The sequence below is a fragment of the Phyllobates terribilis genome, unplaced genomic scaffold (assembly GCF_046119375.1).
Source record: "Phyllobates terribilis strain yellow unplaced genomic scaffold, ASM4611937v1 Scaffold_2__4_contigs__length_985480577, whole genome shotgun sequence".
Taxonomy (NCBI): domain Eukaryota; kingdom Metazoa; phylum Chordata; class Amphibia; order Anura; family Dendrobatidae; genus Phyllobates; species Phyllobates terribilis.
In genome coordinates this window covers 809,096,354-809,110,234 of record NW_027362762.1, presented here as the reverse complement: position 1 = coordinate 809,110,234, position 13,881 = coordinate 809,096,354, and the positions used below count along the sequence as shown (strand labels likewise).

Sequence of the window (13,881 nt, the reverse complement as noted above, 5' to 3'; positions counted from 1 at the left end):
GGGTCATCAACATATTACCAATACAAAACCTTTCCGATACAATCGTCCTACGTCATGTTTGAAGATTATTACTGAATTCCTTCCTTCTGCTTTTTCTTTTTTACCCTCTGTTCTACTAAATCCACAAAACTGTTCTTGAAGACAGGGCTGTGGAGTCGGAGTCGTGGAGTCGGAGTTAGTTTTGGTCGGAGTCGGTAGAAATGTACCGACTCCGACTCCAGCTTTAAAAAATAATGTATTAATATTTCATAATTAAACTTTCATATGAATTTTATAAATGTTACTCAAATATATATGTTCTATCAAACTATGAACAACAGTGATAAGCAGTTCTGCTGGAGATAGAGACATTTCTTACTTCTTGTGTGTCACTGTTCTCCACTGCCCTTATCTAATCTTATACTTGGTTAACCTCATGCTGCCCCAACCCTCCTACTTACAATGTATGAAACTGAAAGTGAAAATGTGTTGCAAATTCTTAGTAGTAAAGCTCCTCCTCTAGACTAGATGTTTACTAGGTGTGCGTCTTCCATGCATCTCACAGCTGCTACTCAGAAGAGGAAGACTGTAAGAAGTATTATCCTTTCAACAAACTTTGCATCAGTTAACTGTGAGTACATGAGGAATAACAGTATTACTGACCACTATATCAGTTGTACGACCTGGCAATAATTTTGTACAATTGTTTTTAGGAAAAACAATTGTCATTTGGATTGTGAATGCAGAATTAAAAACCTGAGAATGTCAAAGAAGCGTCACATTAAATCAGCTGTATTTGAACATTTCACCATCACTCAAGATAGAAAACATTATGTCTGTCAGTGTATGACAAATGATCCAGACGAAAACAAATGCTGTGAAGCCAAGATCAGTGCATATTCAGGCAAAGATAAAAATGCTCCTACCAGAGCTTCTAATCTAAAGAGACATTTACAGCGCTTTCATCCACAAGTACTGAAAGCAGTGGATGAGAAAGACTGCATCCAAACCAATGAACCAGTGCACAGCTCTTCCAGCCAAACAAAGGAGCAGAGAACTTTGCAGCCATCAGTTGCAAGATATTTTGTCAGTGACAAAGTTACTGTGACAATGACAGTAAATACATTTAAAAAACAGATCATAGAGCTTGTTGTAAAGGATAGTGTGCCTATTTCATTATTTTCACGACCAGCTTTTATGTGTCTGAATGGGGAAATGGCCCGCAAGCTTGGTGTTTCTCTGGAGAGAGAGAGTATTAGAAAATTAGTAATCGAAGAAGCTTTTAAACAAAAGGAAGAACTTTAAAAAAACTCTCAAGGGACGCTTTCTGTTTCTTAAAATGGATGCCTGCACACGTCACAGAGTGAACTATTTTGCCATCAATGTCCGATTTGTTTGTGACAAAAATGAAATAGTTACCAAGACATTGGCAGTAAAAGACACCAAAGCTCATCACACCAGTGAATTTCTCCAGGTCTTGGTGGAAAAGGTTCTGCAAGACTATGAACTTAAAAAAGAGCAAGTTCTTTCTGTCGTAACTGACAATGCTTCAAATATGATAAGTACTATTAAGCTAATGAATGAGAGTAATGATGGTGACCAGCAGCTAGAAGAACATTCTGGGTCCACAGACACAGAAATGTTTGAAATAGAGGAACACAGTATTGTAACTGAGGAGCAAACTGAAGTTGCTTCAGATGAACAGCAACATGATAGTTTAGATGATCTTGTTGAAACTGTGTCAATACGTTCTTTCATTCATCACATGCGCTGTGTTGTGTATACGCTACAGCTGGCTATAAGAGACAGTCTGCAAGAAGGACATGCTGCTGCACTGATTGGCAAGGTGAGAAAATTGGCTACTGTTGCCAGAACCCCTAAAGTTGACTCAATTTTGAAGAGACGTGCTGGAAAAGGGGCAATTATTGATCAAGCCACATGATGGGGCAGTACTTACTTAATGATTCAGCGCTTGGTTGAACTGAAAACCTTTCTTGTAGACATGGCTAACCCTCAACTGACGCTAAATGAAAGTCAGTGGAATCAGGTGACTTAGCTGGAAAAATTGCTAGAGCACCCATTTACAGTGACTAAAAAATTACAAGCAGAGGACTTAACTCCAGGTATTTTCTTAAAGGAGTGGAAGAACCTGATGTTTCGTCTGTCCCAAAGAGGGTTAATTGCAAGTGGCATTGCTACATCAATGAAACGGAGAGAGGAGCTACTATTACAAAATAACATTCTTTTGGCAGCTGTTTATGTAGACCCAATGCATCGGATTCTTCTAGATGATCAACAGCTAACTAAAGGAAAAGAAGCTCTGTTTGAAATAGCAGTAAGGATGAAAGGGTTGCAGAACAGTCAGGAGGAACAAGAAGAATTTGGTCGTCCTGCCACATCTTCACCCTCATCATCAACTGATGAAGAATTTAATTTCGAAAAATATTTGGATCTCAAGGACCGTGCAAAGCTTTCCCGCATAGAAGAAGAGTCATCCCCATCAAAGAACACAGCCAGTACATTTCAGCAGAATTTTTCATGTGCACTAAAAGAAATTGAGAAATTTGACCGGTCATCAAAAATAACAGTGCAACAAGCGATTCCTCTGTATCCTGACATTGTCAGAGATGTTGCCCGAGTGGTTACTGCTTTGCCACCAACCCAAGTTAGTGTAGAGAGGTTGTTCTCTGCTCTCAAAATAATTAGATCAGATTTGAGGGCATCCATGAAGGAGGATCTGACAGAGGCAATACTTTTTCTGAGGACAAATTTATAGATTTCTTCTTATTAACTGCATAACAGTGTTTATTGCATATTTACTTACAAGAGTTTTATAAAAGTTTATAAAAGTTATTTGCTATATTCTAATTGTATTCTAATAAATATAGTTTTTGCTCTAAGTGGTCTGATTACTTATATGATGGTGAGAAACTGAATAAGCACGATGTTAATATTTTACAACAGTAAATTTATTGTTACGAATTGGCCATTTATGAAGGAGTCAGAGCCGGAGTCTGAGTCGGAACCTGATAAAATCCAGGAGTCGGAGTCGCAACTGTGGCTTACCGACTCCACAGCCCTGCTTGAAGACAGTCCTGAGAGCAGAGGATTTTTGCTGACTCTTGCTGCTGTAGAGAGAAAGAACCATTACTTCAAAACTACTATATTACGCGCGCCCCTGGGTCCAGCACTGTGTCTCTGACTCTTTTCCCGGTGTCTGTTGATTTCTGCAGCTCTGACGTCACGTTGACGGCGCTGCAGCCAGTAACTGAGCTTAGCATGTCTGCCCAAGTTGATGCCACAGATCAGCTACTGATTGGCTGCAGCACTGTCAGTGTTACATCATCACTGCGGACAATAACGCCAGTAGCAGCCGTGGAATCTCTCTGCCCTGGATGAAACTTTAATGAAACTGCAGCTGGTCGTCAGAGATTTTCAAAACCGGAAAGCCTCTTTTCTCACTCAAAAAAAAAAAAAATTGAGAAAAACACCTTTTAAAAATCCCTAGGCACCCCTGATTTTGCTGCTTTTTTTCCATTTTGCGCTGATTCGCTACATTGCAGAAATATTCTCAGTTGTTGATTATGGAGCGCAATATGTGAAACCGCTATTTGCAGACCAACTAGGTGTTTCTTCAGTCTTCTCTGGGGCATTCGCTTTCGGCCTTCCTTTGCAGTCACTACCAATCACAGCTCAGCAGCTGGTCTAGCGGCCCCACATAAGCTGTGAGGGAGGACACACGCAACAGAAAAATGTTTTGAAGAATACCTAAATGTTGTTCCTGCTCGTATCCTAGTTTCACTAATGGGCATGAAGGCTGGCTCCTTGGGCTGCTTGTTATGAATTGCCTTCTTGTCACTTATGCCACTTCTATGATATATCGCGTGCAAGGACTGATATTTTATTGTATCACTTGAGCCTGATAAAGTAAACAACTGAGTAGAATCCAGAACTCTTTTAAAGATTTTTATTGCAATTAAAGAATAGTGTAGAGATAATTTTTTGACATTTCAGCTGAAATGTCAAAAAATTATCTCTACACTATTCTTTAATTGCCAGAAAAATCTTTAAATGAGTGCCGGATTCTACTCAGTTGTGTTCAAAGGATCGGGGCCTTATCCGTGCACCACAGTTAACAAGGAGAGCCGTTCTTCCTTTTGTGAACTGATATTGTAAACCTCATTGAACTGAATTCCTTAATGACAATTTATCTTCAAGAGTCTAATTTCCACAAAGCGTTTGATTCTGCCCCATTTCTTTATATTTATTAGATCAATGGAAATATATCACCCATCTGCTTATTTCCTTTTTCTTTTACAGCTAAACCCTTTAATATTCATAATGCTTACTTTCTTATTACAGCATATGCGTGACAGATTTTCTTCAATTTCTTCTTCTTTGTGCAGCAGCCAATTTTATTATTTCCGTCTTCTTAGATGTAATATCGGCACTGTCACCCTAGTAACAAATCTAGACATGAAAGGAATTATTTAATTCCAGTAAGGTGTGCCTGGCAGAGCAGATTTATTATAACCAGAATGGACAGACTTCGGTAAAGATAATGTGATGTTAAACCAATGTACGACATTGTATTGTAGCTGCAGATTGACTAGAGCAATGATGACATTAAAGCCTCATACATGGGACTATCTGTCACTTTTCCTGTACATCTTATTGTTTTGTTACGTAACACAGATATTCACAGACCCATTACCATACAATATCCCCATGATTAAACATGCGGCATGCTGTATTTAAATCTATATGATTGCATTAATCTCCCTGTAGGAATGAATGGAGAATAAAGATCATACAAATATTCAGATGAACATATTAATATTTATGATATCTGTTTCATGTATCACTATTTCTGTATGCATAGTGGAAGGAAAACAAACAGGATAAGAATGTGGAAATCCATTAAAACAACATTGAGCTAAAGTTCTGTTCACATCTGCTGGTTTTCTGAAAGATTTCAATCACAACAGAACTCATCAGCTTCTTTTATAAATCAGTGAGGTCCATGTGGCATTTGTACATTAGGGATACTACTACCAGTGCATTGTGGTATCTTTCATTAAAGGGAATCTGTAGGCAGGTTTTTGCTGTTTAATCTGAGAGCCTGACTCCAGGGATGTGTCATTTGCTCAGCAGCTTGTTGTAGTTTCAGTGCAATCAGTGTTTTTATCAGCCCAGCTAATCTGTTTAACCCCGCCCTCACCACTGATTGACTGCTTTCTGTGTACACTATGCATTGTCAGAAACCAGCCAATCAGAGGTGTGGGTCGGGTTATACAGAGCTCAGCATTGATGGCACTGCTACATCTACTGCAGAGAAAACCGGGATTGTATCAGAACTGCGGCAAGCAGTCCAGTAAGTAACACATTGCTGGAATCAGGCTTTCTACCCCTATATCATGCTGCTCTGATATTACATAGCAAAAACCTGCTTACAGATTCCCATTAACAAGAGCCTAAAAGAATTTTCGTTCCTTGTGGCTCATGTGTTGGTGGATTTATTATGTAATTATTTCAGATGGTGTTTTGTATTGATTGAACACAGTTAACCTCTCCCACAAGAGTACGCAGAAATATATAGTGCAAAGCAAAACATAGTGAGAGGCTAAGGATTGGTCACTCAGTCCATAAAGCGTAATCTGTACTTGTTTTCTAATACTCTACATTCCATAAAGCCAAGCGTGACCTTGTTTCACCTAATATTAGTTTTCTCACTTTTGTTTGTTTGGAAATAGGAACTTAAGCTTCAGGAGGTACAAGCGGAGAATGCATGTCTTGTGGAAGAAAGGTCAACGCTCTGCAGCAGAGTAAAGAGGGCAGCCAAGGTCAGCACAATTCCTAAATTCTGCAGGAAATAGAGTAATTGAGTGGTAAAATACTTTCAAAACAGTTGAGCGGATGAAATGAAAAAGACCAAAACTCTGCAAAGTCCTTCTTCATATCAATCGTAAGCCACCCAGCCTCACGGCTCAATGCTGATTTTCTAATGGCAAAAGTCACCAAGTGTCACCTCCAATTTTCACTTAGAAGTAATTATCTGCACTTTTAATGCTGCAGTGCTACAAATATAACCTTCGATTTCAGTCGCCCAGAAATCCACCCCCTTGCTTTACAATAGAAAAGTCGCACCAGTAGCACAAAGTATCCATAGAGTTGGCTCCCGTCGTTATTTTGGCAACGGTGATAGTAAATAGGCTGTGAATGAGCGAGCTCTTGCGCTTTGCTCTAACTCTGTGCTGCGGCATCTAATGTTTTGTTACTGCTTAGTAAAGTACGCAGCAGCGTTGGGTAAGAGAGCAAGATCCTGCTCTTTCTGAGTGAGGACAGCTGCTCTGAAGTCCTGGAGTACAGAAGATTGAACCCAGCTTTTACTAGAAAATCATGTCCTTTAGGGGGGCATTAAGAACACTTCTGGCCACTTTTGATAAGTATAAGGGCCCTTTAACAGTGCTTTTTTTCCTACGTTCAATGACCATATCGGGGCTTATGTCCGAACCCCCCCCAAATCGGGTTTCAGGCATATGCACAGTCACAGCCATTGACTAGAACGATGCAGACAGAGTCACCATGTTCTCTGTTATGCATCATTTTCAGCTGTATACGCTTATTGGAGATGGGCGCCATGACGTAGGAAGAAAACACAATGTGAAAGGGCCCTAATTAAGTATTATTTAGAAAAGTCATCAGTCTTTGGGCACCTACTAATTTTTTTAAATAAAAAGAACAACCATAGACTGGTGATTTGGTATTTTTAAGAAGTCATCAGGGCAAATCCCATGATCCAAAAATGCACAGGATTTTTAATACATTGGTTTGTTGCTCGTTGTCTGACTGTTCATTGTTTTCTATAGGTTGAATCTGAAAATGCCGACTTGAAGAGACATCTAACAGAAGTGACTGAGCAACGGGATTCTGCTCTTGAGGAGATTCATAGATTGCAAAGCAAGCTGGAGAACCTAGAGCAAGTGCTTAAGGTTTGTAGTCAAATGCTAGTTGATATTTTTCTAGTAAACCATAAAAAAAATCTATTCCCAATGCAAGCGAGAACAATTTAATTTAGTATCCATAATCTATGGCACCTTTACAGGACGACGTGTTTCACTGCTAAGAACTCCTAATATATCACAGACAGAAAAAGTCTAGTAGGAACAAGTTATCATAACTTTCAGGCAAAGTTTGCCTTTTTAGTAGCTCATCAATATAAACTTTCATAGACTTTAAAAAAAAAAACATAAGCGAGGTAGTCAGTATGTTCATCCGTGACATACGTGGCCTCTGCAATACGCATGATCTCTTCATAGACCTTGGGGTCATAATTTCTCATACACAGATTATGTTTTAATATATTTAGATGATGATAACCTTATCCATCAGACATTGCCACAATAAGTCAGTGCATAAACCAGTGAAGGATGAATGGGCAGCAAAAGTATCAAGCCCAGCTGAATGTATGAGTGTAATTGGTGCTAATACATTCTCGGTTATCAAACAGGGAAAAAATATATTTTTGTACTGTGTTAGCCAGTAGATAGAAAAATATTTAGATTTGAGAGTCCTCAGTGGTTGATTCCTTTTAATGGCTAACTGAAAAGATGGTAACAAGTTGCAAGCTTTTGAGATTACTCAGGTCTCTTCATCAGGCAAGTATAACACAAAATCTGAAAAGGTAACTTCAAATCTCAGAGAGAAAGAAGAGTCTCGGAAAATAAACTCATGGTGACCTTTGACACCTTCAGAGCAGGAATGAATGTGTCGCATGGATTTATGTCATTCTACATCAACTAAGGAATGTGCTCCTCAAACCTGTGAGGTCATCACAACCCTGGACCAGACCTCAATCACCGGATAATAAAACGTTCACTTTCCTTATCTATGAACTAATCCAATATTTACAGCCAGAACTGTTTATCCCTCTCCCACAGTAATAGCTCTGCTTTACGTCACCTGTCTCATCTATTGCATTATTTCTGTGTCCTATTGTGCATAAATATGTGACTCTTCAGATTTTGTGTTATACTTGCCTGATGAAGAGGCCTGAGTAGTCTCGAAAGCTTGCAATTTGTTACCTTTTAATGGCTAACTGAAAAGATGGTATCAGTCACTGAGGACTCTCAAATCTAAATATTTTTCTGTTATCAAAAAAATTGGTACCCCAATGTATCCGTCATGGGATAAAAGAGGGCTACGTCAGCCTCATTTAATAAATAGCTGTCAGCTAAACACTCCTGATTCCCCCATGAACAACCACACTCAGATTGACTACCCTCTTATCTCCAGGATAAAGGATCGGACATGTTGAAATCCAATTAAGATGTATGTTGCTAATTTGGATTTCGTTGTTTAAGGTTAGCCTCACAGCCCTAAGAAAATGTCCATAGTCAGCGATGATAAATACTTAATGAGGCAGTGAAACCACGAGGTATTTACTAAAACCTGAAATCAATGCACTAAGAATGAAACTTATTTTTTATGATCAGTATGGAATTTTCTTATAATGTTTCACTAAATAGTCAGGTATCGGGTACACTGACTTGTTAGCCTTACTTGTTCTAGCACATGCGAGATGTGGCGGAGAGAAGGCAACAGCTGGAGAAAAATCATGAAGATGCTGTAATAGCTTTGAAGAAAAGGCAGGAGGAAGTAAAGCGTCTCCAGCAGGTGAGTAGAAATTATTAAATAGCAACGATACTTTTTACTATTTATTAATATAAATCAATGGTGCAGATAAGATTAGAAACTCTAAGATACAATATGTTGTTAGAGAAAAAAATCCTCTTTCCCCACTTATTAGTCACTTTTTTCCCTGCACTGATAATTCTCTCTCAAAAACGTAATATTCTGTCTACAAATCTGTCTGCAGTGCGGGATTAAATTACTACTTCTGCCCATATATCTGTTTAGAGGGGGTGGGATAGAAGCTGGAGGAATAAAAGACAGCACACACAAAAGGATATGGCTTCTAATGCAGAGGAAAAAATGCAGCATTAAAGTCATTCTTTTTTCAGAGTTAGTATTATTCCATATATGTTATATATACATAATATATATTGTAGGGACTCTCTCGCTTTCAGGCAGCTGCACAGAACTTCAGCCACTTGCAAGGCCGACCAGTTTCCTACAAGTCATTCACCCAGACTTAAAGGGGTTGTACCATGAACAAAGTTCATTTTAATTGATAGATCTTGGAATAATAATAATTCCCACAATTGGATGTATTGAAATAAAATGTTCCTGTGCTGAGATAATCTTATAAATGTGCCTCTGCTGTGTACTGTGTAATGGCTGTGTCTGACCGTACAGGAACATGGTCTGATCATACCACATCTCCTCCATAACTTCTTATGGGACAGTCCTAAAGTACCCTTTATTATTTTCATTCATTATTGCGGTTTATTTATGTACTGCAGGGTATCTGTGTACTGTGTCTTTGTGTTTTTATGCTCCCAGACCTGCAGTGTGATATCGGAGGAGGAGAATAGACAGGAATGTGTGACATATTGCGGTTGTTCACTAGCTTTCATCTTAGCCTGCCATTTGGACTCACTGGATACATCATCTACAATGAGATGTGGTTCCTTCTAACCTGGGTTTTTTAATTAGCAGACATAAGGCAGCACTATGTGTGTCTGTGCTATTTGTAGTGTGCAGGAGTCATTTTTCATATTTTATACCATTGTAATGATATTACTCTTTTTTTGGAGTCAAGGTAGCACTATTTCCAGCTTCAAGATAGAGTAAGATCCAGCAATTGGGGTCTTTGGATCCAGAAATGCCTCTTTGTACAACCAGATACAAATACATATATTTTCTAACCTGTTTTTATTTTGTGGTGGTAGATTTTTAATTCTATATTTTTGCACATAATCATAGGGGCAGTCATCTTGCTTGAACTGCTGTTAGTCATTCAGCGATAACATTTATAGCAGCTGCATGAACCATGGGAAACTATACTGGAGGTATTCATTGGTTTCTATTGGAGAGGTTTCTAGGCATGCAGGAAGGGGGGGGAGGTGATCTGTGACTGTCTTATGTTGTGAATGGTTTGATCCTCCATATGGTTTATCTCTGTACTTAGTTTATCATCATTCAGTCTAATCTTCCCTGTGATGATTGTGAGATCTTCACTGTAAAAACTGCAAGATTTCATAATTTTTTAAAAATGGATATTCATTCGAAAACAAAAAAATAAAGGAAAATCACTAGAAATTCTTACGTATGTTTTACCTAGTTGTGTCACTGAACTGTTAGGGTGTGCGACCACTGATCTGTTACTGATGTGAGTTTGTGACTGTCAGGGAAGAAATCCTTTCTGTGCGCTTTCCACATTCCTCTCACCCAGCCAAATCAGATCTCATACTTTGCACTGACGAGGGGCAATACCCCGAAACACCGAGTCTGCAAATTGAGATTCTGATTTGGCTTTTATCCTAAGTCATATTTCAAGCCTCGTTAAAGGGTCGATAATGACTTGTAGGATCGCTGCTTCCAATAGGTGGCGCTATAGAGTACAAGTCCTCTTCCTCTCTGAAGAGACAATTTGCATATTCCACAAATAAAACATAAGTTTAAATAACCAAAATAAAATGGTTATTTTTTTGTTTCTAGGCCCAAGTTGAAGCTAAAAAAGAACATGAAGGAGCTGTTCACCTTCTGGAGGTACTGTAGTGTGTCTTGTGGTAAAATAACAAATCTTATTACATTTTTATTAGCTAAAATATCACTTTTGATATACTTTTAGTCTCCCAGAAATTCTCCAGAATGTTTATATTAAATGTTTTACAATCATCCTGGTAGTTAACACGTTTTCTCTTAATGTTCATGCGCAGAGTACATTGGATACTTTACAGGTATGTTAAAAAGTGTGCAAGTGTTCTTCCGAGCTGTCGTCTCGCCTCCTTTCAGAACATCACATGTTTGGATGCAGTTTAATGCCGTTTTTTTGCTAGTCATATGTGTGAATGCAAAAGAGAGATGGTTTAGAAGAATTCACTTTATACGTTTCCTGTCTTTGACTGAAAACAAAAAAAGAAGCATCAAAAACTGCCTATGTTGTCAGCCTATAGAGGCTTATATTACCATGGCCTTTACCTGCTGATAATTGGCATTTCAACTTTTCCCCCAGTCTAAAGTGAAGCTTTTAGAAGACAAATGTCGCAGTCAGACAGAGCAGTTCAGCCTCTTATCCCAAGAGCTGGAGAGATTTCGTCTGCAAACTGGGACCATTGATCTTCTAACCTCGACCTTGGTGACTTCTGAATTGCCTCCACCACAGTCTTGTTCTACGCCAGGTCTCGCCCCTGTTAATCAAGAAAGAGGTGATTAGCTAACTTGCCTGCATTCATGTGTTATTTCTTATACTGAGTATCCATACAGCACGACGTACAAGTGCGGCCCTTATACAGTGTACGTCAGACAGGAATGGTCACACGGAGTTGGATTTTTTTTTCTTTGAGGTGGGAAATTGCAATGTGCTTTTCAACTGAAATTCACATCAGAAATCCGTACAGTTTTTCAACTTGTTTTCTTTGCAGCTTTTTGACTTGCTTTTAAAGGGGTATTCCCATCTCCAGAATCCTATCCCAATATGTAGTAGGTGTAGTAACAGTAATAATATTAGCAAATACCTTCAATGAAAAATGTAGTATAGTTTTTCTGATTTGCCATGTCGATAACCCCATGTGCAGGGCATTGCTGTAGCTTAGCTGTTAAATATCATGGTTACGACCACTAACAGCTAAGCCACTGCAATGCCCTGCACATGGGGTTAATGACATAGCGAATCAGAAGAACTATGCTACATTTCTAATCGGAGGTATATGCAAATATTATTATTACACCTGCTACATATTGGGATAGGATTTTGGAGATGGGAATACCCATTAAGGGGTTGTCCGACAGTGAAATAGTTTTTCCCCCAGTATGAACAATTTTAAAATAATAAATGGAGGCATACTCTTTTTCCAGTGGCTCTGAAGATCTAGCGCAGAGCACTTTGGAAGTCTGTGCCTTCTCCGAAAGCGGTGTCTGCTCTGTTCGGAAGTCACAGGACCGCCGCAGTCAGGTGACTAGTTGAGCACCATTAGATGTTTGTGTGATTACACGCTCTTCTGGTCACGTGATCGCTGCTGCGGTGGTCTTTTGACTTCCAAGTTTGTTATTTTATTTTTTAATTTTTAATTTTTTTTTTTTTCAGGATTTTTTTCAAAACCTTTTTGGGAAAAAATGCCCTACATGAACAGCAGTGTGGTTTTCCCATTTGAAATCAATAGACCGCTTTTGCTAGAGTATTTGAAGTGTTTTTTGATGTGGATTTTAAAGCAGAATTCACTCCAAAAGCAACATAAAAACTTGTTGGGCTCAAAGCACAAAGTTCCAGTGTGTATGGCGGCTAGAATAGTGTGGTCTGCACTGATGTTCTTGGCATCCAAAACATCAGAACCCAACAGAAGCCAAACTAAATGAATTATTGCTCCATCGGATTCATCTGGATTTGATCACAGATCTATTGTGGCTTAGTAAAGATTGAAAGCCATGACAGTGGTGTGAACAGAGCCCTTCAAGTGTTTTGCTCAATGAGAAGTTCTCCTAGCTGTTAATACCCTATCCTTTCTCCTAGATGAGTTCTCCTCCTGGGATGTGATCAGTTGGGTAGACATTAGCCTGGAAGGCAGCAGTTCCAGCTTTGTTTATCTCTCAATGGAGGGTACTGAAATCCAGGACATGTTGTAAATACCACTTGGTGTTGGTGTGGGGTTATGAGTGGCCTTGGGTATTGTTCTTTGTACACAGATAAAGCACCATGTGATAAGTTAACTCTTCACAGCATGCGTCACCAATGTGATTAATTAATATAATGCATGAATGCTGCACGTAAAGAGGTTGTGCCACAATTACAACTTCCACAGGATAAATGATAAGTGTGAAATTTCTGGGATGCCATCATAAGAACGTTCCTTTCCCCCTTTTTGAATGGAGCGGCTGCCACGAATGCTCTGATGTTCCACTTATTGCCTGTGGGACTGATGACCATTGCCGAGTGCTGTACTACATCATAGATAATGAAAGGAGGAAACGCAACTCCGCCATTAAACCTTAAAAACAATTGGTAGACATACAATATCAGACATGTAAAATAATACATGCTGTAATAATACAATAATTAGGTGGGCAATGGCACCACACTCCCAGATGTGTACAACAAAATAATAAAGGATCATCATCATTGATACATAAGTATTGAAGATGAATACTCAAAGAGCCCAAATAATCAATGCTTGAAAGCCGTGATGGTAATCAAAGAGGAGGTTGTTGTCACATAACTGAAGTACAGTACATACACAGTGGCATCTATAAGACCTCACCCATGGCGAACACACCCGACGCGCGTTCCTTTATAGGTGACGTCTTATTGATAAAGGTTTTATTGACTAAGCTTGATGCGGAAGGTGCGTCTGGTGCATTCCTTAGAGGTGAGGTCTTATTGATGCCATTGCATATGTATTTCAGTTATGTGACACCACATTCCCCCTTCTTTGATTATCAACACTGCTTTAAAACATTGATTATTTTACCATTTCCCACTTAATTATTGTATTAATTTGTCTGATTTTGTATGTCTACCAATTGTTTTTAACTATTATTAATGATGTATTTTCATTTACTTGTTGAGCTTTGCACATTTTTTTGTATAGGTACACTTAAGTGCTTTGGGCGTGGCAGAGCACCTAACACCTCATTTGCATATGTATGTTACTTGGGAATGCAGTAACAGATTGAAATGTAAATCCATTGACCCCGTTATATCTCCTGAGACCTGCATGCCTATATATGCGGTTTGAGGGTATTGATGTTACTGACATCTTTAAACTAACACACAACAAAAAT

General features: G+C 38.9%; 1 protein-coding gene across 9 annotated transcripts in view; it reads left to right on the top strand.

The window, feature by feature from the left end:
- The window catches only part of TSPOAP1 (TSPO associated protein 1), a 191,802-nt gene that overhangs the window by 108,596 nt on the left and 69,325 nt on the right, over nt 1-13,881 (top strand). For 8 of the 9 annotated variants that reach the window (XM_073667570.1, XM_073667571.1, XM_073667566.1 and 5 more), the window contains 6 exons: nt 5,733-5,822; nt 6,849-6,971; nt 8,551-8,655; nt 10,603-10,653; nt 10,824-10,844; nt 11,120-11,312. In XM_073667570.1, coding sequence (XP_073523671.1) covers nt 5,733-5,822; nt 6,849-6,971; nt 8,551-8,655; nt 10,603-10,653; nt 10,824-10,844; nt 11,120-11,312 — 583 coding nt within the window. The remainder of the gene's footprint in view (nt 1-5,732; nt 5,823-6,848; nt 6,972-8,550; nt 8,656-10,602; nt 10,654-10,823; nt 10,845-11,119; nt 11,313-13,881) is intronic. The other variant, XM_073667564.1, reaches the window with a different exon arrangement.